General features: G+C 52.4%; 11 protein-coding genes across 11 annotated transcripts; 8 read left to right on the top strand and 3 right to left on the bottom strand.

Moving 5' to 3' along the window:
• Positions 1 to 777: 777 nt before the first annotated feature.
• Positions 778 to 2,816, top strand: CABS01_01750 (MPE1; the record flags this gene model as incomplete). Its single annotated transcript, XM_060535130.1, has 3 exons — positions 778 to 949; positions 1,004 to 1,292; positions 1,343 to 2,816. 3 exons carry the CDS (start codon positions 778 to 780, stop codon positions 2,814 to 2,816), a joined length of 1,935 nt encoding a protein of 644 aa, XP_060398319.1.
• Positions 2,817 to 3,365: 549 nt separating this feature from the next.
• On the bottom strand, positions 3,366 to 4,454 carry CABS01_01749 (anion-transporting ATPase; the record flags this gene model as incomplete). Its single annotated transcript, XM_060535129.1, has 2 exons — positions 3,366 to 4,007; positions 4,077 to 4,454. The coding sequence occupies 2 exons, from the start codon at positions 4,452 to 4,454 to the stop codon at positions 3,366 to 3,368; spliced, it is 1,020 nt and encodes a 339-aa protein (XP_060398318.1).
• Positions 4,455 to 4,851: 397 nt separating this feature from the next.
• Positions 4,852 to 5,645, top strand: CABS01_01748 (uncharacterized protein; the record flags this gene model as incomplete). Its single annotated transcript, XM_060535128.1, has 2 exons — positions 4,852 to 5,016; positions 5,082 to 5,645. The coding sequence occupies 2 exons, from the start codon at positions 4,852 to 4,854 to the stop codon at positions 5,643 to 5,645; spliced, it is 729 nt and encodes a 242-aa protein (XP_060398317.1).
• Positions 5,646 to 6,935: 1,290 nt separating this feature from the next.
• Positions 6,936 to 7,709, top strand: CABS01_01747 (pH-response regulator; the record flags this gene model as incomplete). The annotated part of the gene is made up of 2 exons (XM_060535127.1): positions 6,936 to 7,132; positions 7,187 to 7,709. 2 exons carry the CDS (start codon positions 6,936 to 6,938, stop codon positions 7,707 to 7,709), a joined length of 720 nt encoding a protein of 239 aa, XP_060398316.1.
• Positions 7,710 to 8,958: 1,249 nt separating this feature from the next.
• On the top strand, positions 8,959 to 9,749 carry CABS01_01746 (uncharacterized protein; the record flags this gene model as incomplete). The annotated part of the gene is made up of 2 exons (XM_060535126.1): positions 8,959 to 9,155; positions 9,221 to 9,749. 2 exons carry the CDS (start codon positions 8,959 to 8,961, stop codon positions 9,747 to 9,749), a joined length of 726 nt encoding a protein of 241 aa, XP_060398315.1.
• A 1,867-nt stretch (positions 9,750 to 11,616) lies between these two features.
• On the bottom strand, positions 11,617 to 12,138 carry CABS01_01745 (uncharacterized protein; the record flags this gene model as incomplete). Its single annotated transcript, XM_060535125.1, has 1 exon — positions 11,617 to 12,138. The coding sequence occupies one exon, from the start codon at positions 12,136 to 12,138 to the stop codon at positions 11,617 to 11,619; it is 522 nt and encodes a 173-aa protein (XP_060398314.1).
• A 1,026-nt stretch (positions 12,139 to 13,164) lies between these two features.
• Positions 13,165 to 14,425, top strand: CABS01_01744 (uncharacterized protein; the record flags this gene model as incomplete). The annotated part of the gene is made up of 5 exons (XM_060535124.1): positions 13,165 to 13,424; positions 13,485 to 13,674; positions 13,772 to 13,834; positions 13,902 to 14,192; positions 14,246 to 14,425. 5 exons carry the CDS (start codon positions 13,165 to 13,167, stop codon positions 14,423 to 14,425), a joined length of 984 nt encoding a protein of 327 aa, XP_060398313.1.
• A 934-nt stretch (positions 14,426 to 15,359) lies between these two features.
• On the top strand, positions 15,360 to 16,889 carry CABS01_01743 (uncharacterized protein; the record flags this gene model as incomplete). The annotated part of the gene is made up of 1 exon (XM_060535123.1): positions 15,360 to 16,889. The coding sequence occupies one exon, from the start codon at positions 15,360 to 15,362 to the stop codon at positions 16,887 to 16,889; it is 1,530 nt and encodes a 509-aa protein (XP_060398312.1).
• A 4,568-nt stretch (positions 16,890 to 21,457) lies between these two features.
• CABS01_01742 (uncharacterized protein) lies at positions 21,458 to 21,856 on the top strand (the record flags this gene model as incomplete). Its single annotated transcript, XM_060535122.1, has 1 exon — positions 21,458 to 21,856. The coding sequence occupies one exon, from the start codon at positions 21,458 to 21,460 to the stop codon at positions 21,854 to 21,856; it is 399 nt and encodes a 132-aa protein (XP_060398311.1).
• A 677-nt stretch (positions 21,857 to 22,533) lies between these two features.
• Positions 22,534 to 23,056, top strand: CABS01_01741 (uncharacterized protein; the record flags this gene model as incomplete). Its single annotated transcript, XM_060535121.1, has 2 exons — positions 22,534 to 22,615; positions 22,671 to 23,056. 2 exons carry the CDS (start codon positions 22,534 to 22,536, stop codon positions 23,054 to 23,056), a joined length of 468 nt encoding a protein of 155 aa, XP_060398310.1.
• A 685-nt stretch (positions 23,057 to 23,741) lies between these two features.
• Positions 23,742 to 24,224, bottom strand: CABS01_01740 (hydroxyisourate hydrolase; the record flags this gene model as incomplete). The annotated part of the gene is made up of 1 exon (XM_060535120.1): positions 23,742 to 24,224. One exon carries the CDS (start codon positions 24,222 to 24,224, stop codon positions 23,742 to 23,744), a length of 483 nt encoding a protein of 160 aa, XP_060398309.1.
• Between the last annotated feature and the right edge of the window lie 1,720 nt (positions 24,225 to 25,944).

Genomic DNA, 25,944 nt, shown 5'->3' with positions numbered 1-25,944 from the left:
CGGTCGCAGTGGCCAGAGAGTGGGTTCCAGCTACCTTTCTCCGTCTGCCTGCAGTCACTGCCGGCTATATCTCTTCTCCTCCCCCTTTGCGTTACTCCTCTTTTTCCTGCCACGAACATCACCATCAACGCCCTCTTACGACCTGCGACCGCGCGTTTCGTTCTGCCGAAACCTACGTACGGGTGCTCCATACGACTGTGCAACGGATTCCATCACCCTACGATAATCGCCCAAACGACTTTTCGGCCCCAGGTGACCAGCGAAGCAAGTGCCCGCTCAGCAACCGACTCTTTCCCTGTACGATTGTTTGCGTCCCGCCACGAGACCGTTGCGACCGCTCACACTTCGACCGGAATACTGAATTGGAGACCAACGCTGGCTAACTGAGGTTTTCTCGACTGATGGTGCGAAAGGTGTCGAGGTGATTTGGATTTGAGGAGGGATTCACACAAAGGACTGACTTTTCTCCAACTGGTGTCGGCCTCTTTGGCATTGTACTCTTTCTCTACACTCCGCAACCCTTATTTCCTTGTTTTCCAAGTAAATCAGAATTGATTTTCATTACTCTTGAGAGGTGCTAAGCGCAAGAGACATCACACACAAGCAAGAAGAAAAATTACAAGCATCAAGTCTCTCTACTCACGTTGAGGTAGCGTTGCATCTTCGTGGTATCCCGCGAAGTCCTCATCGCCACTCAAATCAAATATTTGATTACGCACTTTACTGCTGCCAACGTCTATAGCGGTCTACATCTGTGACCTATCCAAACGAGACATCATGGCGTCCTCCGTGTTCTTCAAGTTCAAGTCTCAAAAGGAGCCGACGCGAGTTGAGTTCGATGGCACCGGTATTTCCGTCTTCGAGCTGAAGCGCGACATCATTTTGAAGAGCGGCTTGGGAGATGGTACCGACTTCGACCTTGCTATTTACTCCGAGGATGGCAGTGAGGGTAAGTTCCATCTTGAACAGTTTTCTCACGACTGTCAATCTAACATCTTCTTAGAGTACGATGATGATACGACCATTATCCCCCGATCTACGACCGTAGTTGCTCGTCGCCTTCCAGCCGCCAAGCCTGGTGCAGGCCGAGGCGCCCGATATGTCTCTGGCAAGATGCCCGTTGCTGCGAAGAATTCCTCCCGCAAAGAACAGACCACCAAATCAGCCACAGCCAAGGCCGCATCCAACGCCATTAGTCAGATGAACAATGCCATGACGGAAGAAGAGAAGATGGCAGCCATGTTCCAGGCCCAAACCGAGTCTTGGTCGGCCCAACAGGAGGAAATGTCAAAGTAAGTCCATCCCCAATCGCCCTAACGAATCAACTCTAACAAAGTTGCAGCCAAACCCCTGTGTTCAAGCCAGGTTCTAAGAAGCCAGCAAACGTGCCTGACCATGACCCTCCCAATGGCTACATTTGCTATCGCTGTGGAGAGAAAGGTCACTGGATCCAGTTGTGCCCAACGAACGACGATCCAGATTTTGACAATCGTCCACGTGTGAAGCGCACGACTGGTATTCCGCGGTCATTTTTGCGCACAGTGGACAAGTCGGTTGCCCTCGCCCAAAGTGGTGACGACGAGACCAAGAGACCATCAGGCATCATGGTCAATGCCGAGGGAGAATTTGTGATCGCTGAGCCTGATAAGGCTTCATGGGAACAGTTCCAGGCCAAAGCCAAGTCTTCAGCGTCTGCTGCCAAGGCAATCGCTATGGGAGACAAAGAATTGCAGGACCAGGGACTTGAGTGTCCTATCGACAAGAAGATGTTCATAGACCCAATGAAGACCCCGTGCTGCCAGAAGACGTATTGCAATGATTGCATAACCAATGCTCTCATCGAATCGGACTTCGTCTGCCCTAATTGCTCTACGGAAGGTGTCTTAATTGACGACCTCAAGGCTGATGAGGAAGCTGCGGAGAAGATGAAGGAGTTCCTCAAGGAGAAGAACGATGCAAAGAGCCCGACAGCAGCCTCGCCGCCGCCAGCCTCGTCGCCCAAGGAAAATGGAGAGACAAAGACAGAATCAGCCAACGGAATCGCCAAATCGCCCACATCGCAAAAGTCCCCTGCCGCCACAGTAGCAGCTCCTGCCTCAGCGCCAACAGGCCCGAAAGCCGATGGCACGCCAAAGTCGACATCAGCAACTCCTGCCACCGCTCCGTCCGGCCCCACCGCTGAGCGCGCGTCGTCCGTGGAGTCCAACTCCAAGAAGCGCCCTGCTGATGAGTTGATGGAGAACCCTAAGATTCCGAAGGCTCCGAAGGCGATGCAGAAGCAACAAGAGCAACAGCAAGCGATGATGAACGGCATGAACGGCATGGGCAACATGCCCATGGACCCGATGATGGGTTTCGGCGGCATGAACATGATGAACGGCTTCATGGGAATGCCAAACATGCCCAACATGCCAAACATGGGCAACATGGGCAACATGGGTAACATGAACATGGGGATGCCAATGATGGGCATGATGAACCCTATGATGGGCATGCCCGGCTTCAACCCCATGAACGGCGGCGGCTTCCCTGGTATGGGCGGCAACAACAACATGTACGGCAACAACTTCGGCGGTAACATGAACGGCATGAATCATATGAATGGCATGAACGGCATGAACGGCGGAATGAATGGTGGCGGGATGAACGGCGGCGGGATGAACGGCGGCGGCATGGGTGGCTATAATCAGCAACAACGCCACAACTTCACACAGCCCAGCAACGACGAGGACGCGTACTTCCGAAGGCCGGTGAACCCTCACCGTCACCAGAACCGGCAGAAGCGTGTCCGCCCCAGCGACTACAGAGAGCTGTGAGCGCCTTTCTCAATCGACGGCTCCTACACTGGCCATCTACGACTTCTTCGATTGTAAATCTAGACGACATGCATTGCATCACGGGGTCATTCATCATTATCATTCTGGAAAAACACGGCATAACACTATCCTCACACAGCCCAGAGGAATTTGGACAAGGCTTTTTTATGGTCTCAAGGGCGTTCGGGAACGGGGTAGGGACGGAATTTTCTAATGTGCCTGGGATGGGAAGGGAATCAATTGGACTTTGCTGTCGCTGCCATAGTGCAGAACAATGGGGCAGGGGATAGTTGGGATAATGAAGCTACGCCGTAGGTGCTCAGCGTTGAGGGCACTCTGATATCACGCACCAAGGTAGTCAAATCAAGTCTCCTGCACACATCACCAGGGTATCAATCGTTTGTGAATGTATTCTATGTCTCCACTCGTGACTCTTGCGCCTCATACTACCCATCCAGTCATAATCAAATATTCATAGTCGTGTTTTTGATCCTCTCACCACCAGCAGACCCCTGCCTCCCCAAAACCACCTACAAACTCTACTCATATTCAGGCATCCATTTCGGGCGGTGAGTAAGGCGTGGTCAGCATCTCGCTGAACTTTTCCAGCTTCTCCTTGCCGCGGACTTCCTCAACCAACAACGGCATCTTGACGACGTTGAACTCGTCATACAACTCCTCAATTTGTTCGAGGTACTTCTTCTGCATCCTGCGACGGGCCGTGCACTGGTCGCAGTTGCTGCCCTTCTTGGGGAAGAGGAGCTGGTTGACGACGATGCTGTGGGTGTCGATGCCGTAGTTTGCCAGCTCCTGGATCATGCGCTCCGTCTCGTAGAGAGACAGGAACTCGGGGATGCAGACGCAGACGAAAGTTGTCAGATTCTCGTCCTTGAACTGGGTGTTGACCTCGGAGATTGTCTCGCGCAGCGTCTCGAGCTTCTCCATCATCTCGTTGAGGTTCTGGCCGTTGGGAAGCTGGCCGCCCTGGCCGAGGAAGCCGTTGAGGAGGGGCCCGTACTGCGAGCTGAGCTGGGAGACCTTTGCGAGGGCCTTTTCGAGGACGCTGGGGAAGGAGAGGAAGCGGAGAGTGTGGCCTGTCGGGGCGGTGTCGAAGATGATTGTTTCGTAGGACATTGACTTTACTTGCTTGAGAACTTCGGCGAAGGACATGGCTTCGTCGATACCAGGGATCTGTGTACATAAACCACGTTAGAAAACAAGCTGCTGCAGATGTGATGGCGCGCCAGAGCCGAAGCTTACAGCAAATGCCAGATCCTGCATCATGCCACCGAGGCCACCACTCATGGCATCCACCTCCTCATTCTGGCCCGCAAGCAGGTCCTGCATGCTGCCGTTGGGGTCGATCTCCATGGCGCTCAGGTTGGTGAAGCCCTCAATGAGGCGGGCTTCCTTGCCGAACTTCTGGTTGAAGGCGTCGGACAGGTTGTGCGCCGGGTCGGTGGAGATGAGGAGGACCGACTTGCGCGCCTTGGCGAGCTGAATGGCAAGGGAGCACGACGTGGTTGTCTTTCCTACACCACCCTTTCCTCCGACAAAGATCCAGCGCAGCGACTTTTGGTCGAGGATGGACTGGAGGGTGGGCTCCATCACGTCGTCGGCGTCGATGATGGCGGCCATGGTCGCGGTTGAGAGTTGCGGTTGTTGGACGTAGTGTACTTGACTCGTTGTCTAGAAGCTGCCAAAGGTATGATTCGCGTTCGGCTTATAGGAATTCACGGTGAGCTGTAGATCGTTTTCGTGGGAGTTGCCGAGGATAGGTAGGTGTTTAGACGGGAGGCGTGCGTCTACGTCTTCCAAGCTGTTCTAGAAGTTCCAGTAGCAGAACGTTGCCTCCCCGCCATTTGGCGGGGCACCCCAGCACAAGGTACCGTGCGCAATTGCAGACTGTCGAGTTTCAGCACTGTTAAAGCTCCACCAGAGCTTGACAACTTTGCGGAGCTCCCGTGTCGAATTGCGTTTCCTGCTCACGCCACGACGTAGTAAACGGAGTCGCATTCACGACACAACCAGCGCCATGTCTAAGAACGGATACTCTGTCTTGCAGGAGCTGTCCAGCAAGGCTTCTGCGCGAACGGTTCAAGTCACCGTTGTGCCGAGGCCAAATAGGTTCTCCGAGAGACGCGCCGTCCTGCACTCGCTGCAAAGATTCGCCAATGTCGAAGTGTTCAAGAAGCTGGAAGTAAGTTTGCGTCTCGCAAGAGTCAATGCCAAGGAAGGCTCTTTCGCTGACACCATTGGCTTCAGAACCACGACTCTTCCTTCATATCCGTTCTCAGCGACAAATCGAAAGTCAAGGAGCTCGTCAAGATAAGCCCGCTCAAGTACCAACTCGCGACGCCTCGATCCAACGGTTCCGTCAAGTCGTTCCTGACCGGCTCGGCCGTCACCGGACCCTTTGCCAACGCAAATCACCAGGAAGGGAGCGAGGACGGCGCTGCAGGAACGGACGATAAGAAGGAATTCACGGTGCACATCTTCCCGGCCCCGAGCTACATACACTCTGCGGCCATCAGAGCCAATCCTCTCCATGGCCCATGGCCGACTTCGCGCCGAGAAACAACCATGTCGTCTCAATTGAGGGCATCCTTACCAAAGGATGTCATGACCGACGGCTTATCGGATTGGGAGAATGGCGGACAGTCGAAATCGTCGACCAGGGGCCAGCTGTGGGAAGATATTCTACTTGGCTCGAAATCGGTTGATGTCAAGAAGCGCGCCATCATCGATCGCATCAAGCGCAGAGAGCGAAAAGAAAAGGCACCCGCTATTATGGAAGGCCTGCTACATCTGAAAGAAAGCCAACCCTGATCGCCATTGGGCGCGACAGTACGCGACTACAGCAAAAGCTATGTCTAAGCCCTGGAGACGATGTCCTTCAAGGACCGATCAAACCCGCCTCTCGCATCTTGGCAGCGATTGCGCGTTGACTTTACATCCAATTTTACGGCCATAAGCCAAGCCTAAGAACATCTGACAGCTACAGCCTGATCGGAGGTCCAGCGTTTCGCGCTCAGTGAAGCGTTCCGGAAACGAAAATTCCGATGAAGGCGACGATTTGGCACGAGGCTCATTGGCGAGATGGGATGGCACCCAGTCGAAGTACGGCTCTTGATTGGATCAGATTATCGGACGGAACTGTTCGAGTTTCGCTTGCTTAACCTAAAATTATGCGGGCCAGGGCGATGCATTGAATGGGAGACCCTGAGTACAGGGTCGAAAGAACACCACAAGACGACCGTTGACATTTCGGTATGTCCCGACATCAGATTGCAAGAATTGCAACGACAGTCGAACGATGACGAAGGTGTCTTTGGTGACCGTCGCTAGCAGTGCAACGCAGTCGGGCTCCCTGACGACGAGCTGCAGATGCTTTTCTTGCCATAGGAACACTTGAGTCGGCAATACGGCAGTAGTCAGCTGAACACAAGGTCGAGACTCTGACGTTGGAGTTGGACTTTTGGTACCGGGGTCCATTCAAGGCGTGGCGTCATTACAGAGCCACAAAAACAAGGAATAGTGGCAACCTGCAATATCCCAGATCGGCCACGACGCGAGGACCTGACCAATCAGCGGTGCAAACTGGATAGTACGTCACAATAGAGCCAAACCCACGTTCCTTTTCCACCGCCAGCTTGTTCGACAATTAAACAAATCTGGACGCGACTAGACGAGCCGACCAACCGTGGCGCGGGGGATGCTTGCGCAAGCCAGGGTCCATTTTCACCCAATTTTCTCCTACAGAGCCACAGAGCCACGAGAAATATGAACTTGGGCCCGGGCTGGGCCACGTTGATGACGTCGCACTCGTTGGCTTGCACCGGGACCCTGACTTACACGGCATTCTTGGCCCCGGACGGTGTGCCTAGTGTGGTACTGTCACAGATCACAGCACACATCATGCGAATTCCTGTTTCTTGGGGCCGGCCCAGGGGTCGTGAGACGTTTGTGCTTATATGCGGACGGCCTCTCCCTTTCCTCTCACGAACATGTTCATCACATCAGTACTCCTATCGCCAATTGTCTCCTACAACTAAGCCCTACACCAAACACCCACACCACACCTCAGCCATCCGGCAGTAGTCCATCTTCATAATCAACATGGCTGTCACCGGCTTCATTCACCACTTTGGTACCTTTTTGCTCCTTGTAGCAACGATTCTTCTGGTCATCACCAGCATCTCTGCTCCAGTGGTGCACAACATCTCACTGTTGACCGTCAATCTGGGCGACACTTCCGCCGGCAATGAGATCACATTTGGTACCTTTGGATACTGCGTCCGTGGCGGCTCTGACTAGTAAGTAATATCACACAGCATAGAACCAAACTCAAAAACTAACTCGTCTCCCAGTGGCTCCGACCAGTGCAGCCGTTCCAGGATCGGTTACTCACCCACCGATATCATCGCCGAGGCCGATGCCACCCAGTACTCCAACCTGTCCTCCAACGTCGCCGAGGGCTTGACCCGGGTCATGGTTCTCCACCCCGTCGCCGCAGGCGTCTCCTTCATCGCCTTCATCCTCTCCGTCGGTGCTGGCATGTTTGGCTCCCTCTTCGCCGCCCTTGTCTCCGGCGTTGCCTTCATCATCACTATCGTCGCCCTCATCTGCGACTGGGTCATGTTCGCCGTCGTCCGCCGCAACGTCAACAGGGATGGCAACGGCAGCTCCGCCCACTACGATGTCGCTCTCTGGACCCTCCTGGCCGCCGCCATCTGCCTGCTCCTCGGCACCGTCATCGTCTTCTTCACCTGCTGCAGCGGCCGTCTTCACAAGCGCCGTCAGCAGCGTTCCAAGGTTGACAACTACTCCCCTCCTGCCACCCACACTACCTACCGCCGTCGCCGCTTCTGGCAGCGCAGCAGCCGCTACTAGACCATTTAAACCGGAGAGTTTAGTTGTGGATATCTAGTTGTCTCTTGTCTTTGAGACTACCCAATGTTTTCTTAGCATGACGCGTTTACGAAGATGGCGCCCATGAATCTAGCGCAGGCGTAAAATGGGAGGTAATCTGGGAGTTTTACCAGGTGATGGATTGGACGAATACGCTCAGATATGATACCACGCCTGCATCGGCAAGGCATGACTTTTTCTTGTATACTGTTTACTATACCTAATGAACCACTTAACCAACATCACCTTCTCCATTGTGCTTGTTTCTCGCCCGTTTTTTCAATCCAGGGGAAAGGTAACCAATGGCAATTATCTTCACGCCTGCAGGACAACTGAATGATGTTACCGTTCACCTACGGGGTCATTACCCAATGTTATGTCGCACTGGTGAGGATTAACCCCGCAAAATGCCATACATCTTACCGGTACTTCGCCGGCCGGAACTACTCGGCCCGCCGAATAGTAGGCGACAGACTACCGTCGGACTCTGACCATGGGTTCCTTTCAACCTCGCCTACTTTACCTGAAACGGTGTACCTTACATTACTTGTTGGATAGCAAGACAGCAGGGACCTTGCCTCAGCTGATAGTCGTGCCGTTGCCATTCCAATCCATACATCTATCGGTACCAATCGCCGTTCTTTTCTCGCGCCCTCTTTCCGAGCGGTTTTGCACCTGATGTTCTCTCTTCCCTCCCACGGCGTTTTTTCCCTGCCTACTAAATTGGCTTGCCAAGAAGGCCCCGACTAGAGTAGAGGCGCCTTAAGCTGAGGTATCTAGGCCTGGGTTCGATCTCTCCTGTTGCTTTCTTTAGCCGTTAGACACAGCGGGATCTAGTCACGTGCCAACTTCATTCCTCGTTGTAATAGCATGCCGTGTACGCTACTAGAGTAGGTTGAACAGGTCGATAGCATAACCCATAACGCGCGAGTTAATATCATTCCAAAGGATCTTTAACTTTTCTTCTATTCGGCTCCTAGTCAGAACGTTTGATTCGCGGAAATCATTGGTCCACGTTGGATGACTATGCCATTCGTGCTTTGACTCACGAGAAATCTATCTCCTTCATTAAAAAGGTACCCAGACCATGCCATTCGCTGTACAAAGGTTGTTGTTCCAGACTCGCAGAGCATCCTACTACACTGCCGGGTGGGTAGCATGTGGGGGAACCATTCAGGACCCCGGTTCCTGAGGCATGTGACCTGGACGCCTTCTGGTGCGGTTGCCCTCAATGCGCCGCATCCTTGACGAAGACGCCCCTGCTGTTCGTGATTCCTCCGGTTGGGCTGCCGGGTCGAACCTCATGTTCAAGGAAGCAACACTCGGGCACGCGGGTCGTATAGAGAAGTCCCTCGCCGCATTGGGCTTGAACTGCAATATTGCACTGAAGTCGGTTAAACGCTGTAATGTCTATGATAAGAGAGACTCGTAAGCTGCGGTCAATGCCACGCCACCGAAGCAAAGAGACTAATCATGACTTTTCAGACGTACAGCCCCGAATTGAAAAAGCGCAAAGGTGATCTTCTCGATGAGATGTATCCGTCGATTCTCTTTGATCTCATCACCGCGCCTGAGAAGTCTGCTTCATCATTCAACCGACGGGCTGCGTGCCCGCCTCCGCCTTACAATGCCCCAGCTGTATACGGAAAAATAGACACGTTTGCAAACCGACCCCGCCTCCTCCGGCTCGCAATCCACCAGCGCCATACAGGGATACTAAGACGCCTGCTATGCCGGCTCCGGCTCGTCCGCCTCTTAATCAGCCAGCTGCCAGAATGGCTGGTCCGGCTTCTGGCTGGCAAGCTGCTCCTCATAGAGCCAGCAGGCCTGCTCAGCATGCTCAGCCTCCTCCTCAGTTTGCCGCACCTTGTGCCCCCGCGTGGGTCCCTCGACCTCCTGGCCAGCAAGCTTCTCTGTACGGTGCCGGTCCGCCTGCTCCACCTCGCGTCAGTTCCCACAACACTGGGACACCCGCTCAACTGCCCGAGCAACGAAATGTTCCCCAGCGTGCTGGACGGGTAAACGGCCCCTTTCCACAATCTGGTCAACAGCAAATTGTTTTCGAAAACGTTCACTTCGTCAACCTCGCTGGCCCAGGGAACAAGGTTTACACGGCTGGAAAGCCGCACGAGAATAGGATCTCCCGATACAAGAGACAGAGAGGACTAGTATAGATCCTTGGTACATGAACAGAAGCTAGGCACAGAGTGATGATCGCTCTGAAAGGCCGGGTATGAGGGATGTACCATTGACTTGTAGTCTGCTGGTAACCTTATACGATTGTGGTGTGGTTGCTACGTGTTTCCCCCTCTTACTTGCTATTCTGTGTCTTCTCTTTCAGAGTGTTGATGATTCTTATACTTTTTCACGTTTTCGAATGCATGGATAGAAAGTCATTTCACGTATGCCGCTCTAAGGCCATCGAAATAAATATTCAAATCAATGATTCCAAAGTATACCTTGTCTCTGGGCACTGGCGAACCACTCGAAGGCCGTTCCAATACCTTCAAACCCCAGCGGTCTTTGTAGCTTTATAAGTCGACTACCACTACAGCAGATGAATGCAGGCATTTGCCGCCTGGGTTCTCGCGCCGTGCTAACCGAGTTTGTATCCTTTCCGAGGCATTTCCTCGACGTGCATTTTGGGGGGGGGGGGGGGGGGGGGCCCAATGGTTAAAGAGGGGCGGCGGGGGGGGGGGGGAGCGCGCCCCCTGGCCCCGGCGCGGCGGCGGCGCACAGCTACCGAATATGGCGCGTCGCGCCGGCCGCAGGTGGGTGGTGGGGGGTGGGGGGGGGGGGGGGGGGGGGGGGGGGGTTCCCATATGTAATGAATGGTCGCGCATAGGTGCAGTATCGTCTGCCTCTGAATCCGGGCGTAGGCGCCTGCAAATACATCAATATTGTGCTTGGCAGCATATCACGCCACCTTCAAGGCGGCAGCAAATTGACAGGGTACTTGTGAGATAAGTCTCTTTCATCACACTGGCCGATGCCTGTCTCGCATAGTTACCCATTTGCCGTCAATTTAGTCACAGCTACAATGAATTCCAAGGTCGTGATGAAGTAAGCTACGAGCCATGAAAGATAATACAGAGGCTTGCCGCTCCGAAAAGACAGGAATCGGCTACGGAAGGTGACCAGCCTAATTAGTTACCATAGGCTCAGATATCAGACACGTTCTGAGCCAAGTTATTCCCGAGGTATATATGCAGCCGTGTCTCTATCAACATCAATAATACCTACGTGCTCGTTCGTCTTCATTCATCCCCTTATTCCACCTTTATCGGACGCTCTTGGACATCAGGGCATCATTGACTGGCCTTTGTAAACTCCACCCGTCGAGCCCACAGCTAATACAGTCTAACACTTACATTCAGCCATTTATTTATCGCGCTTCATTCATTTTAGTTGCCTTCCAGGCGCTGCAGTCGTCCTAACCGTCCAACATTGGTCTGTCGCTATTGTCTCCAAACGCGTCTTGCGCTCTAGCCCAGCCATAGGCTGACGCACAACACTCCTCATGCCCTTTGCCCGAGCCACTACAAGTGAACGCGTCAGCCTGGTGTCTTTGATTAACAGTCGGCTATTCAAGATAGATCCATTAGGTTTAGCCAGACGCAAACCAGATATTGCTACGCTTGGCACCGACAAGCGACCAGGTATTCCACTGTACATGTTTCAAACGAATTGGACCTCATTAAAATAAAAGTCAGAGAGCGACAAATTTATTGAAAGCAGGAACCCAACTTCTGTCCAGCGCGTAGAACAAGAATCCAAACTCCGCGCTCTTTCCCTCTATGGCTGAAAGTTGCTACGCAATAACGCCTCTCAGGTAGGTGATGTAAAGTGACACGGCTATCCTTACTCCGCAAAATGATATCCAACCCCACTAGTTGCCTCTATCAAAGGTTGAGCAACTGTATTGTTCACCGAGTTTGACAATCAAATTGTCCTTCCAAGGGAGAATCTTCGTGTCTTTCGCGGGCATTGGGTGTGGAATCCGCTTCTTGACATTGACATCTCTGTCACGAATCCCCTCTTCGCACTTTCCATTGAAGACTTTGCTTCTCAACAATCCGAGGGCGTCGGACATGCACGTCAACTTCTTGTCGGTGACAGAATGGGAGCAGAGGCAAGACCTGAAGCCAGCAACGTTCCCATCGGGGCAGCAGTAGAAGATACGATCGAGGTTACAGGGCGCTCCGGCTTCCCTTGCCGCCCTTGCTGCTAGCCAAAGTATTCCACGGGGTTTGATACAAAACTTCCCGTCATTCTTCCCATCTAGTCCGTCGAATAGGACTTCGTCGTCGGTTCGGTATTCAGGGAGCCTCTCGCATATATTCGCATCGTTGTCTCCAATGCAGTCGATGAGTCTGTCAATCGTGAATGTTTTGAGAACGCACTGACTCATTGTGAACCATGTCCATGCTTCTCCTGCGGATGGCTTGCAGTCCTCAGGTATTTTGATGCTCGAGCATGAGTTCTCCTTCCTGGCTTCAAGGTGATGACCAAGAGCATGTTGACCAATGCCGAGCAGGAGGATGGCGTAGGTTAACTGCATCGCAAAAGACGAAAGAAAGACGATTGGCAAGGAGCGAAGGATTTTGGTATGTTCCTGAGAACGACAGTCAATGATAGTATGTTGACGCTTTTAGATGGATGACAAGATAGCTGAGGCCGACGCTGTATGGATTCTAATGAGGGATGTCTTGTTTTATCAACTCTGGAAGTATGAACTTGGCGAACACATCTCGTGGGACCAAGGCTAGGCTTTTCGGATTTACGAGGAGCTTTTTGCACCTGCAGGCGCCCTAGTATCTAGTGAGGCGAAGCCAGATCTGAGTTGATGGAACATCAAGCTAATGCCTTACGGCGAACTGCAGAGTGGATGATGGGGTTCGATTCTGAAATTAAAGAGGGAAGGCAGTGCCCCGGGGCTGTTCCAACATTGTGTGACCCCAACCTACACATCAGGCTCTTTTCTGCTTTATTTAGATCCAAATACCTCGGCGCTTCGCGGGAGCCCCTCCACCATCCCTCCTTCAAGATTTAGTCAGACAAATCCAAAGACAATTCTATCAGAGTACACAGGCTCTCCGAATCCATCGAGATATCGAGGTTCGCTGTACATCAGCCCCTTAGCCACCTCGGTATGTTATTTATTGCTATCGTGCGGGACTCACACTGGATGCAAGCCAGTCCGGAACGAGTCAAATTCCCATTGAGGTGTGACACACCATTCGTTCCACGTCCAATGATGGCCTGGAGACATCTCTCCAGTCAATCAAAACACCGTTAATCACTCGGCTCAGTTCCAATTCTCACTACACCATCCGCAGGAGTCTCGCCTGAAGGCGGCCTGTTTGCTGACAGCCTGATCTTCAAATACACCATAAGTACGCAGCCTGCCTCTTGGTACCACACACCCTTGAAAACGATGGGTTCTTGGGGGTTCAGACGAAGACTGGATCAGGCTTCACAGGGTCATGGGAATTATCAACGTGGATCATATATACCTCGACTACGGCTCCTCCCGCCCTGGTCTACATTCATTGTTTTCTTAACGCCAAGTCCATTCATTCGCAACCTCGTGATATTATCTCATATCAGGGCTCTCAACATGTCTTCAAGTGGCAAGGAACTGAACTTCTTGAGCGTCATTGCCTATCCCAAGGCCCCCATCAAGCCCAATGTCGAGTATGCTTTGCCAGCTCCGCGTTATGAACCATCAGCTAACGCAATGTTTTCACAATATAGTATCGTCGCTGTCCACGGACTAAATCTTTCGGGTGCGGAGGATCACAGCTCCGAGGCATGGACCAGTGGTGGCAAGATGTGGTTGAAGGACTTCCTCCCTTCAAAAATGCCCCAAGCCCGCATCATGATGTATGGCTACGATGCTATCCCTGCCTTCCGCAAGTCGCGTGAGGGTATACAAGAATGGGTTGTTAGTTTGCTAGAGTTCTTAATTATGGAACGCGATGTATTGCATCAACCATTCCTTATATTAGTCAGTGAGTCATGACTTTGCTGATGATATTTAGGCCGAACCTGATCGACCGCTCATATTCGTGTGCCACAGTCTTGGGGGAATAGTGGTGAAGAGAGTAAGTCAATGTCACAAGCGCAAGCCAACGGAATGAATAGTGGAATGCTGACGGTTGATGGCTTGAGGCTATGACGGAAGCGAGACAGAACGAAAGATACAAGGCAATCTACGACGCAACATACGGCATGGCATTCTTTGGGACACCTCACAATGGCAGTAAACTCGCTTCACTCGCTTCAGTTGTTGCCAATGTTTTCAGTGTAGTTCTTCGCAACCCTCAACCAAGCTTCATGGAAGCGCTGAAAAGGAATTCTCTTTTTGCCGACGTCATAAGAGATGACTTTAGACATGGCCTGGAAAAGTTCCACGTGTTGAGCTATTATGAGACTATTCCGCCCGAGAACATGACTGGGCTAGTATGTATGCCTCTTCTAGAAAATGTCAAATTGGCTAATCCCGTAACTTTCAGGTCGTCGACAAAAAGTCGGCCGTGTTGGGTCTTCCAAGCAGTCAGGAAACGCCTATCTCTCTTGCGGGCAAGGATCATTCGGCGCTATGCAAGTTTGACAACGAAGAGAGGCTAGTGATTGCAAGAAGGTCATGTTTGGTATATCAAAGCTATGTGCTGCTGCTGTTGCTGCGAGGTTGAGATTGGCTGAGGAAGCGAAAGCGCTCGCTGACCTCCAAGAGTTGCGCGCTCCATCGGCAGAACCAACGACCAGGGAGGGAAATCGCGACTGTACGTAGACTCTGAGGCTCAAGGTAGACGCGGAAGCGGCCTGCTGATAGTAGATAGTGCAGAATCGAATGGACATGGAGCAGGAGCGACTGACAGAAAAAGGGGAGCAGCTCCGGCGCGGTTAGTTACATTGAATGCTTTATCATCGTGACTGGACGTCTGATTTGCCGCAGATTGTTTGGATATCTTGGTATCAGGCTTTCCAGAACTAAGAAGACGTTATGACGAAGTGTTTTCAAATGATCAACATAGCCTCCCAGATTGTTGGCTATTCCGGACCTCCCAGTTCATGGAGTGGGAAGTCCCAGGCAAGGACCACTCGTTCCTATCAGTTGAAGGAAACCTTGGCTCAGGAAAATCGGTCCTCATGAAAAAGGCTGTTCAGTATTGTGAGCAACGCAAAGAGCAACCCGATAGTCGGCTGACTCTGAATTTCTTTTTCGACGCGAAGTCTCGTGACAGACAACCATTTTGCAGTTCAGGTGTAGGCATGTATCGGACACTTTTGTATCATGCAATCGCTCGGTCCGAATGCCTTCCTACACATCTTCTCAAGGACTTCCTTAGGGCATGGAGGATGCCAGGCCACTCGTGGACTCAGTTTGAGCTGCAAAGCAACTTGAAAAGCCTATTTCTGGAAGTCACTTCCCCACAAGGGGGCAATGCCGCCGTGCGGAAGATCTTTATTTTCCTCGATGCTCTCGACGAATGGGACGATAACGATCGCAAACATTCTTCAGGGTTCGAATTCTTCGAAAACCTCGTTCATCACGGCATACCTCTCAAAATCTGTTCGTCAACACGCCCTCGTTTCTCCCCAATCTCGAGAGGATCTGTGATCGAAATGGAGAGTTACAATAACGAAGATATCGGCCGTTACCTTGAAAAGACTATCTGGGGACGCCATATGAACGATGAACGCCGCGAGATCCTCATCGAGAACCTCAGTATGAAGGCCAATCATAACTTCATGTGGCTTGTGCTGGTCGACTATGATCTAGACAACTGGCCTGCGATACACATTGCCACCACAGAAGACATTCTGAAAAGAATCCAGAAAGTTCCGGAAAAACTGAAGGATTTGTACGATGAGATCCTCGAAAGGCTTGCCAGAAAATCCGATGACGCCATGCGGGAAGAGAGCTATTTCCTCCTCCAACTCATAGCTTTCGCTAAGGAGGCTCTATCGCTTCAAGAAGTGATGGAAGCTGTCTCAATACTCATTTACCCAGATACGTGGCAATCACAGCTGGAACACTTCAAGACCTTGGACTTTGCCGCATGTATCCGAACGTGGTCGAGAGGCCTCGTCGAGGTCATCCGACCCGGTTCTCGAGAAATACTTGGGCCGGGTATTGTGCAGTTTGCGCATACATCGATCCATCGCCTTTTGGTGGACGATTGCGGGCTGAAATATTTCGACCCGGCTGCCCAAGACCAGGCGACTAACAAAATAATGTGCCATTATCGTATGTTCGAGCTTTGCGTCAAATACCTGGAACGCGATACATTAGCCCAACCAGGACTGAAGCTACACCAATACGTTATGTCTTTTTGGATGGAACATGCCCGCAACAGTGGCGAGCGTATCGATGCGAAGCAATTCGTTTTTCCAGGCTTTCTCAAAAAGTGCAACGCGTCCACCAAACACATCGCTCTATCATCTCGAGAAAACATGATCCGGCGCAGTAACATGGGCAAATTCCGTGGCTGTGGATCGATAACCTACGAGGAGCGACTCATATGTCTGCTGGCCGCTGAGGGGTGCACTCAGCTCCTAGTCGTGCATCAAGGGTGTACTCTCTGTTATGGTGCAACAACGGCTCTTGGGGAGCAAGAAAGCATGCTTGGTTTAGGATGTGCGTTGCTTCAAGCTGCTGAGCACAACAGGGTACAGACCGTCCAATATCTTGTCCGACAGTTGAACTGCGACGTCAACTTCAGAGGTGGCGAGATCAACACAACGCCATTGTGTCAAGCTGTTCGATCGGGTTCGGTGGACATGGTCAACACATTGCTGGATCTGGGCGCCAAAGTGGATGTGTGTGCCGCGAGAACCTTCAAGTCACCTTTGAATACAGCAGTCGGCTACAATGATGTGACGATTGCGAAGATACTTCTCAGCCACCCAGGAGTTGATCGCCGTCGTTTGCTTTGCCAGCCCGACATGTATGGCCAGTACGCTTTACATATCGCTGCGTATCATGGGTTGGCTTCTATGGTAGAAACTCTTTGCGAGCCTTGTGAAAGAGACGAAATTGGCTACATCTTAGACTTGAGCGACAGAAACGGTGAGACAGCCTACATGGTGGCCGTGAGAAAAGGTCATGACACAGTCGCCGCGGAGATATTGAAGCGGCTGCTTGACAGTTAGTAAGCCTCAGCATGATTGTGGAGGAAGCCTAGTTGAATACGGTGTTTTATCGAGATGAATAAAAGTGTAGACGATTGTTCATGCGTTCTGTGAGATCAAGGTACGATGTCCTCACTTCAAAGCATAGTCTGGACTCGCCTAGCGCGCTTCTCGGCATATGGCGAAGCCGGGGAAAGAAGACTAAGCCAAGTACGAGGGGAGCGCACAGCAAACCTTTCGAATCGCAGCTGCAGGTTATTCTTCGCACGTGCAGACGCCCAAAAGCTAAAGCTGGATGGCTGGGCAGCGAGAGTAGAGAGAACGACGAAAATGAGCCCTCTCTCTCAGACCGCAGTGGTCAAGAGTACCGTGTCGGTGCGCAGAGTACTAGAGATGACTGCCCGACGGGAGTCAAGCCATCTGAACTGTATCGTTCACGAGCTTTCCTCATTCAACCTAGGATATCCAAACATGGTCTAGAACGGGTTGGCCTCAGCTCTTGTTACAAGGAACGCTACCTGAGGTTATTTGATATCTGTCTCAGTAGCTTGTCGTGGTTAAGAAAAAGTGGACATCTCAGGAACGCAATTGATTAATGGGATGGCTGTGGGCGTAGGGAATGCTAGATCATGCCTGGGAGAAGAGACATGCGCAGATAGGACACTCCCGGGCACGATAAGATTGGGAACGGAACGAGAGACGTCAACGTTCCAGTTGAGCCCGTCACTGAGGTTTGGGTTCGTGGGATGTTGGGCCGTGATCTACACATTGTCTTTCACGTTTTCGCCGCCATGAACTGCGCACGAACCGTGAGAAACATGCCATTTAGCGGACCAGATTGCCAGAATGCCAAATATCCTGAAAACCTTTACTTTTCCCCAGGTTTTCCGGTAAGACAGTAGCATCCGGTTCACGGAATTGGTAGCGATCAGAGATTGAAATCAAGCCGAGGGTCAGCGGGATTCGCAACGGGCAAACGGTGACGGCGGCGGCGACGGGATTCGTGTGCGTTGTGGAGTTGAATGACCACGGGGTGGGGCCTGCTGGCTGGAGACATTTGAAGAGCTTGTCCTGCTGGGAGATTCATGACTGGAGTGGCGGCGTAGTGGAGAATGGGAAGACGGTCTCCGGCTCGGGTGTTCGGCGCCTGGGAGAGGCTTGGAAGGTCTCCAGTGACGGAACGCCGAGAAGCCTGTGGCTTTCCTTGACGAATGTATTTCGTAGCGTTTGGTTGGTGGGCAGAAACTTGGATAAGAAACTTGAACTCTTCACATTTTCCAGGGACAGCAAGATCGGAGGCCGCGTAACGCGGAATGGTCCCCAACTGTGGCTGAGAACGAATCACTGCGCAGCTTCCAGAAATCCACTCGATGTGTGGCGCGGGGTGGTTTACGCTTTGGCCAATCACGGGCAAGGCGCCTGCTCCACCCATTTTGTTCAGGTCGTCAGGGTCCCTTCCGGTGGGAGAATGCAGAATGTAGAATACCTAGGTACCCCACCTCCGCCCGCCGCATCGCCGCAGTTGTCTTCCGGCCCTCAACAGTGATGGGATCTGTCCCAATGGAGTATAGCCTATAGTAGGCGCAGAAGGGGTAGGGATGCTTACGAATGATTTCAGCGAGAGAGAGAGGGAAAACTGCCTGGCTGTGGGACGCTGCTGGTCCCCTTTCCAGCTGAGAGAAGAAGGCGCAAGAAAGGGTGCCCATTGGAGTGGATACCAGCAACGGTGGCCCATGGAGAAAAGGCAAGAAAAGGGTTCTTGTTGTTCTTCCATGGGGCATGGCACCCGCGGGCCAACAGACTTTCCGGATAGAATGAAAAGGCCTCAAATCAGACGTGCCCGATCTCTACGGAGTACGGAGTAGTGTACATACACTTACACACTAGGGGACTCTTCATCGCCTAGTACCGATACAGCTTTGTGGGCAAGGGAGCGGTAAATGAGAGTTCTAAGCATAGTTGGATTTAGAGTGCGGTCCCCCTCTAGGCTCTGCGACGCTGCGCGTTGGGCTGAGCCGGGGTAGGCTTGCGCCGCTTGCCAAGCTCGGCGCCAAGAGCTAGTACAAACGTGGACGGTTGAGGCTTGGGAAGTCGACGACTTGTCAGTCTTGAAGTTAGTATTGCTAGCTAACCTCATGGTCTGCCGTGTGCCGTGTGCCGGTCAGCAACAAGTCACGGGGAGCTGTGTCTTGTTAGCTGGCCTCACGATGTTGCTTTGCAGTAGTCGTGAGATGGTTACGTTAGTGAGTAAAAGAGTCAGTCGTCTCCCTGGAGGCCAGTGAGGGAGCCGGCAATGAGACACCGAGACATCGGGTGAGCGCCCAACCGTGGGGTTTGATTGGCATCGCTGGATCGTCGGAACGCTAATTGATGTGGGAAACGAGGTGACATTGGGGACAGTGACGATTAACCCGGATACTCTCGGTTGCGTTGTATGAAGTATGGAGACGTTGAGCCTTGAGGGGAGATGTTTGGGTTCCCACAAGAACAACCTTCTCTCTTTCCTGGTTCTCTTGCTTTGATTCTTGATGACAGCTGCGTCTGGACAGGTTTCTGGTGTTGCACGAGTAGTGAGTCCCTAACGCCAATCGTGGCAGTTGACTGGGGCCAGTAGCAAGAAAGCTTTTTATTCCATCTTGCTTACTAGAGGCTGGGGCACGTCATGAGTCGACACCCATGAGAATTGTCAGAGCCTGGTGGATGAGAATAACACACGGGCGATAGCTCGAAAAGAATCATCAACAACAACACCAACAGAAAAAAAAAGTCACAGACAATTGCCGGACAGGTGCCATATTGCGATGTGATGGGGATCGCGGTTTTGGGACAGCGACTACGAGGTGCTAAATGGCGTTAAACCCTGGAAGTCTTTTCCCGGTTGGGAAAGGCGCGGCTGGGTACCTCTTCAAGCCCGTGGGACGGATATGACCGACCGGCCGGGTACACCTGGCGGGGGGCCGCCCCTTTGAGATGCTACGCCGATGATCAATTCGGTCACTGGTGTCAATCACTGTCAACTAATCCCTTCCTCTGCACTCAGACATGCAACATGGTAGTAGAGTGATTGACAAAACTGACCTCACCGGTCGCGGCCTTCCAACTTTCTCTCCAAGTCACTCCCGTCCAAATGAGGGAGGGCAATAGCACTAGACGATATAAACAACGGGGATGCCGCCTGCCCGCGAGGTTGACACAGTCCACGGTTCGCATCGTAACTTGGGAAAGAACAACCTTGACCACCACTTGCACCGCACCTTCCTTGAACTTCTATCTGTACTTGAATGCCATCACTCCTCCCCACTTTCGGCATAACGAACCGCACGTCAACAGTCAACGCAAACCACAACATTTTGACTCGAGATCCCCGCTTCCAAACTTGAAAAATATACTTTTCCGAGATCTTCGTATCTTCTTCTCTGACAAGACACACCTCCTCGACTCGACATTCCGCAACATCCAAGCTTCTCACCTATTCTCGAACCTTGCAACCTGCGAATACCTTCCCACATCCATTCTACCTATCCCCGCAAAGCCGTTTCAGCTTCGACTCTCGACGACAACAGCTTGGGCCAAGAAGATACTCTTTGTCAAGAATTCGTACTCGGCGTCTTCAGTTTCTTCTTCACCATCATCTTCGGCACAAAACCCAGCTTGTATCCCCTACCGCGCGCTTGTTCAGTGGAGACCACTTTGGACCCCTCGACGTCTTCGTCATTCTGATTCTGCCACTCGACGCAAAAGCAATATCATTGGGACATCCAGTCAACCCGCCCAGAGAACATACCACAGACAGCTGAGCGCTTGGTTAACACGGATTCAACTCTCCGTCCCGCTGCGCTGCGCTGTCTTGCCCAGACTCCCCGCCTATCCTACCGCCTACCCAAGACAGGATCATTCCTCAAGAGGGTTCCACCGCTGACGCTCTGGCTCTCAACCGAGCGGAATACCGGCACACATCGCACCAATGGCCTTCGTCGCCCAAGGTAAGCCATGCCATTTTCCCATGTTTGCCATGTCTCTCGGTTTCTTGTCCGTCCCCCAAGCACACCAATCTCCATTCCTTGCCTCTTCTTTTCCTTCCATTTTCTTAACCCACTCAGTCCCTCCTTCCGTTTGCTCGGAACCCTTGTCGTCCACTCGTCATTCCACGATGCTCAAGAGAGGAAACTGTCCTCCGCCGCCGGGATTCCCGTGCTCTCTCTCGCAGAACGGAGGCTCCTCCACCTTCAGGCCACTCTACATTTCTCTTCACTTGCACCACTTGTTAGTGTTTTTTTTTTGTTGGGACTATTTTTTCTCGGCAACTTTCCATGAAAGCCTGAGAATGGTGTGGCACCATCAGAGTTCGGAACATGACACTGCCAAACACCAATCGTCATGACTTCCATGTGCGCATGGTGTGCCCGAGTCCCTCATGCAGGTCATCCCAGGCTGCCGCTGGCTGGCTATAAGCTGCTGGCTACTGCAAGTTGCTGCTCAAGTGTTTCTGCAGACCAAGCAAAACAACCAGCCAAAAGCATCCGTCCAAACTTCACCGCTGGTGTGTGTCTCTGAGCGAGTTTAGTGCTCCGGCTTCTGCATTTCTTTCTATGTCTAAGGCTGCATGTCCTCGAACATTTGTTAGCTCTTCCCCGCCTCTCGTGCCGTACTACCCTGCCACCCCTAGTCACTGGCTGGCATTGCTGTGCTTTGCTGCGGCCCAGTCATCTCATCGCTGCTGCTGCGCTCGACTGTGCCTTTGCAAGCGGAAGGCCGAGCCCGAGCAAACGAACAGCGCAGCACCCAGCGATGGAGCGAGAGCGAACAAGAAACACCAGGGCACGCAAGTCAGACCTCGTAGGGATCCCCTCCAAGTCTCCTACACCGGGGCCATTCGTTACCCGCCGTGCACAGGAAATCCAAGAGGCGGAACGACGGTTACGTGTTTCCAGATGCGGCAAAACAAGAAGAGCCAAAAAAGCATAGGCCAGTGGCCACTCTTCTTCTGACTGCAACCTGCTCTAAATACCGTGACTATCCCACCCCTCCCCATCTGAAGCCCCATTCCCGCGGTTAGTTCCAGCTACTGTGTTCCATTCACACTATTGAGCGAAAAGAGAACGCCCAGAGGCGGATTACCGGTGCGGAGTCTCGCATTCTCATTTGCTCATAACTGCTACTGCTGCTGCTGCTCTCGTCTCGTTCCTGACCTTGCCGTTCCGGTCTCATTAACTGGTCTCGTCTTATTCGGGAGGGGATTCGTAATTGCCCAAGACGCTAAAGGATCAAACGGCAACACTCATCACCGAACTGCCTCAGCAAAGAAATCCCGACGGCGTCTCGCCCTGTTCTATTTTCCTCTCACCTTTCTATCTCCCGAAACTTCTTTGTTCCTTCCTCTCTATTATCCAGAATTCCAGTTATTCTGCAACAGTTTTCTGTTACCTACCCACAACAAAGGGAGCAGCCTCTCTCACCCACCTGCGGTCTACTATTTGCCCCCCGGGACTCTACCCATCTTATTTACCACCACCCTTCCAACGCTTTTATTCCACTGAATACTGGCCCCAAAAAACTCCCCGCTGTGACCGCTACCTGACCTTCCGCCACTTTATTACCGTCGATCTTCCACCATCGGTTCCCCCACAATAAACTAAGATCGTATCTTCGTGCAGAGCCTCACACAATGACCAACACACCACGAAGTCCGTCGACCAAGAGCCAGGCTAGTCTTCGAGACACTGGCTTCCCTGAGCCTTTCAACGGAGGTAAGTTTCTTGGAATGAGGCGCAAAATCTATGGTCCATTTACTAAGCAATATAGAACGCAACACTACGCTCCCGCATCCCGACGCCAACCTTTCGCCCAACGCAGTCATCTCGCAGGAGGATCTCGCTGGAAATCGAGCCCGTACACGACGTTCTTTCCTGCAAAAGCATAGACGCACCATCAGCCATGGACGCATCACTCCTCAAATGGAGGCACTCTACAGCAGCGAAGCCCTAGCCGAAGCCGAAGCCGCCATCCTCGAAGCAGACGTCCCGTCCAACACCAGCCAGTCTAGTTTGCCGGCCGCGGGACGCATGAGCAGAGACGATGCCGAGAGTATGCTTTCCCACAGCGGTGGCGACCTTTCGCCCGTCACGTCGGCTCAGAGCAACGGACGCAAAGGCAGCCTGTTTAGAAAGCTTGGCTGGAAGAAGCCGTAGAGTCACAACATCTGCGATACGAAAGTGAGGAATCACGAAACCAGGCGGCGAACTATCGACCCGATGTACCGCGCACACGATTAAAACGGCCGAAAAGAATTTGTAAAACAGACACACCACAGCGCAAGCGCGGAGTTTTCTTTTGACCTGCAACATGGGGTTGGGCACAACCAAAGGCGGGCTTGGTATTTTGATTTTGGGAATGGGATTGGACACGGAGTATAGGGATGGTACAGCACTAGGCCATCGTCATAGAGGATATTGGTCCTCTGAATTTTCACCTTCACAGACGATCCTGACGGGTGGAAATGTGCATCACGAGGGACAATAACCTACGACGGTGAACAGACTATCGTTAAAACATAGTAATTCTATCGTTTAGTTGCAAGTTTCTTGCACTATTCACTTGGTCCTTTCTTCTGCCCTTTCAACGCGATTAACGATCCCTCTTAGTGGCTTTGGTTCTGTGTTGGACGCAAGCTGCTCTGGTTCTTGAGGTATTCCCAAAGTAAGAGGTCCATGGTCCAGATCCACGGTATGTGAGATTTACCACCAGACACCGGCCATCGCACAGCTCGATTCTCTATCCACATGGAAACCATCCCGCTCGCAGCCACAAAACCAGCTCACCTCATTCCCCCGCGGAATCCGACGTCATCCCCCTATCACAACTTGACATCCGAGCTTAGCTGCCCCGGTAGGTGGTATAGCTATACGGGCTCAACAGCAGCGGAACGTGATAATGCTGGCCCCTCTTCACCGTGAAAACCACCACGGCCTCGGGGAAGAAGGTCTCGTCCTCGCCGCCAAAGTAGGACGCCGTGTCGAACTTGAGGGTCCAGCGGGAGGACGTCGCCGCGGAGGCGGAGGCGGCCTCGATCTCGCCGAGGACGTCGTCGAGGGTGTAGACGGGGACCTCGCCGGACGAGGTGGCGGAGGAGAAGGGCAGCCAGGATTTGACGCGGCCGTCTTCGTCTGTGGTAGATTCGAATTCTTTGAGGACGCCTCCGGGCGTGGTGGTGTTGGGGGAGGCGGAGCCGGAGGTGACGGTGGAGGAGTGAGGGGAGGGGATGGTGGTGGAGAGCTGGACGCGGACGTTGCGGGCTGGTTTTCCGGCCGATGTGTCTAGGACGTGGCAGGTTATGCGGTCTTTTGTTTGGGTGGCCATTTTGGCGGGTGGGATTGAGGTTGAGGTTGTGGTGTTTGCGGTTGTGGTTTGGGGGTCGAGGTTTAATTTGCTTCGGAGGGGCATGGGAGTTTGAGATGGTTGTGGTGGTGCTTGGGGGTTGGGCTGCGTTGGGTGAGTGAGTGTGAGTGAGTGTGAGGTGGTGGTGTTGTGTCGAGTGAGGTGGGATGAGGTGAGGTGAGGCTCACGCTGGACGGCGGGGTAAATTCGCCCTGCCTGCTTGCCTGCGTGTAAGGCGGAATTGCTTGGCTCCCTGCCTGGCTGAAGTGGGGCACTTTGTAGGACCTGAGTCCAAGGTGAAGAAGTACCGGGCTCACAGTCCTGCGATCAAATAGAGAGAAGATAGTAGAGGTAAAAATCAAAGAAGAGGTTCGAGCTACCTATATCCAGAGAGGTCAGGATGATCTTTTGTCTTGTCGCGTGGGAGAGAAAAGGCTCTAGAGCTCTTTTTTTTTCTTCTTTCGGGACCGAAGTCGGTGCCGGACGGCGCCGTGATGCGATGACGGGAGAATGGTGGGGCCCACAAATATAATTGTACGGAGACGGAGATGGCCCCGGAACTGAATGGCCTTTGAAAGGTGCGTTGATGTGCCTAGATCTCCATTCAACTGGACGGTGTTAGAATCGACTTTGGAGTCACGTTCCATCAATTCTTTTGCCACATTGCGCAGTATCAGAGATGGTGGATGTGGAACACAAGCTATATGGGCCTTTTCCTGATAAGAGATATTTGAAGGTCGGAACCCAAAGGAAGGCGCGCTTCGATTAAGCCTACCTTTAATTACCGGCCAAGGTGTGAATGAATTGATGGACTTCTAAGAAATGTACAACTAGAAGGATAAATCTAAGCATTGTTTGGCAAGCCTCTCTACGCTATCTTTATTTACCAACACTGCGAGCATTCTGGGGAATCTCACAGGCGAAACGAGGGGACTGATTCTGAGAAAGCCACCTCTAGTTCAGTGTTTGATAACCGCCTTCCTCAGTAGACGAGATCATTATGCGATAAAACCAACAACCAACCTAGATGTATCCTACATATCCCCTCTACCTGACCCAGTAGATTAAAGACTTCCGTACTATACGGCAACGCATCCGTGAGATGGTGGGAGGATGGGAGGGGCACAGACAAAAAGCTCCGGCACATGCCGGGGGAACAGAACGGGAGGCCCCGGCGGGTGGACCTGAATGTTGCTGGCGCCTCAGCACGCTTAGGTGGGAGTTTGAAGAGGTCTGGGCTTCTGTCACCGCACCACCACAGAAAGCCACGCCAGAAAGGCAGCATACGTCATTTGGCCTGTGCGCTTTCCACGACACACAGAGAGAGCCTATCGTGCTTATCGCAGTAACCTTGTTTGCCCCCCCAAACCAATCAGAGACTCTGCAATTGACGGCAGACCGTGATGACGAGCGGGATATCCTCTCTGATTTAGATACCAAGACGCCAACCGGGGGCCAAGAAGAGGCCAAGAAACCAAGAAGACTCAGCCAGTGAAAAAGAGCCAGTTCACCTGGTGTTATTGTAGTTTGCAAGTGCAAGACTAATTCGGTAATCAGTGAAGTCAATGGCTCGTCCAAATCGTACCATGGAATCTTTTCTGTGCTTTGAGTTTTGTACCAATGCGACGGTCCGGATACCAAGCCTCTAAGATGGCCTAGACCTTTTCATACTACGTATGTTGATGTACGATTTCGCCTTGAG

Source organism: Colletotrichum abscissum, assembly GCF_030869225.1.
Source record: "Colletotrichum abscissum strain IMI 504890 chromosome Unknown Scaffold_3.1, whole genome shotgun sequence".
NCBI lineage: Eukaryota > Fungi > Ascomycota > Sordariomycetes > Glomerellales > Glomerellaceae > Colletotrichum > Colletotrichum abscissum.
The sequence above is the reverse complement of the archived record's forward strand: the minus strand, read 5'-3'. Positions and strand labels throughout refer to the sequence as shown.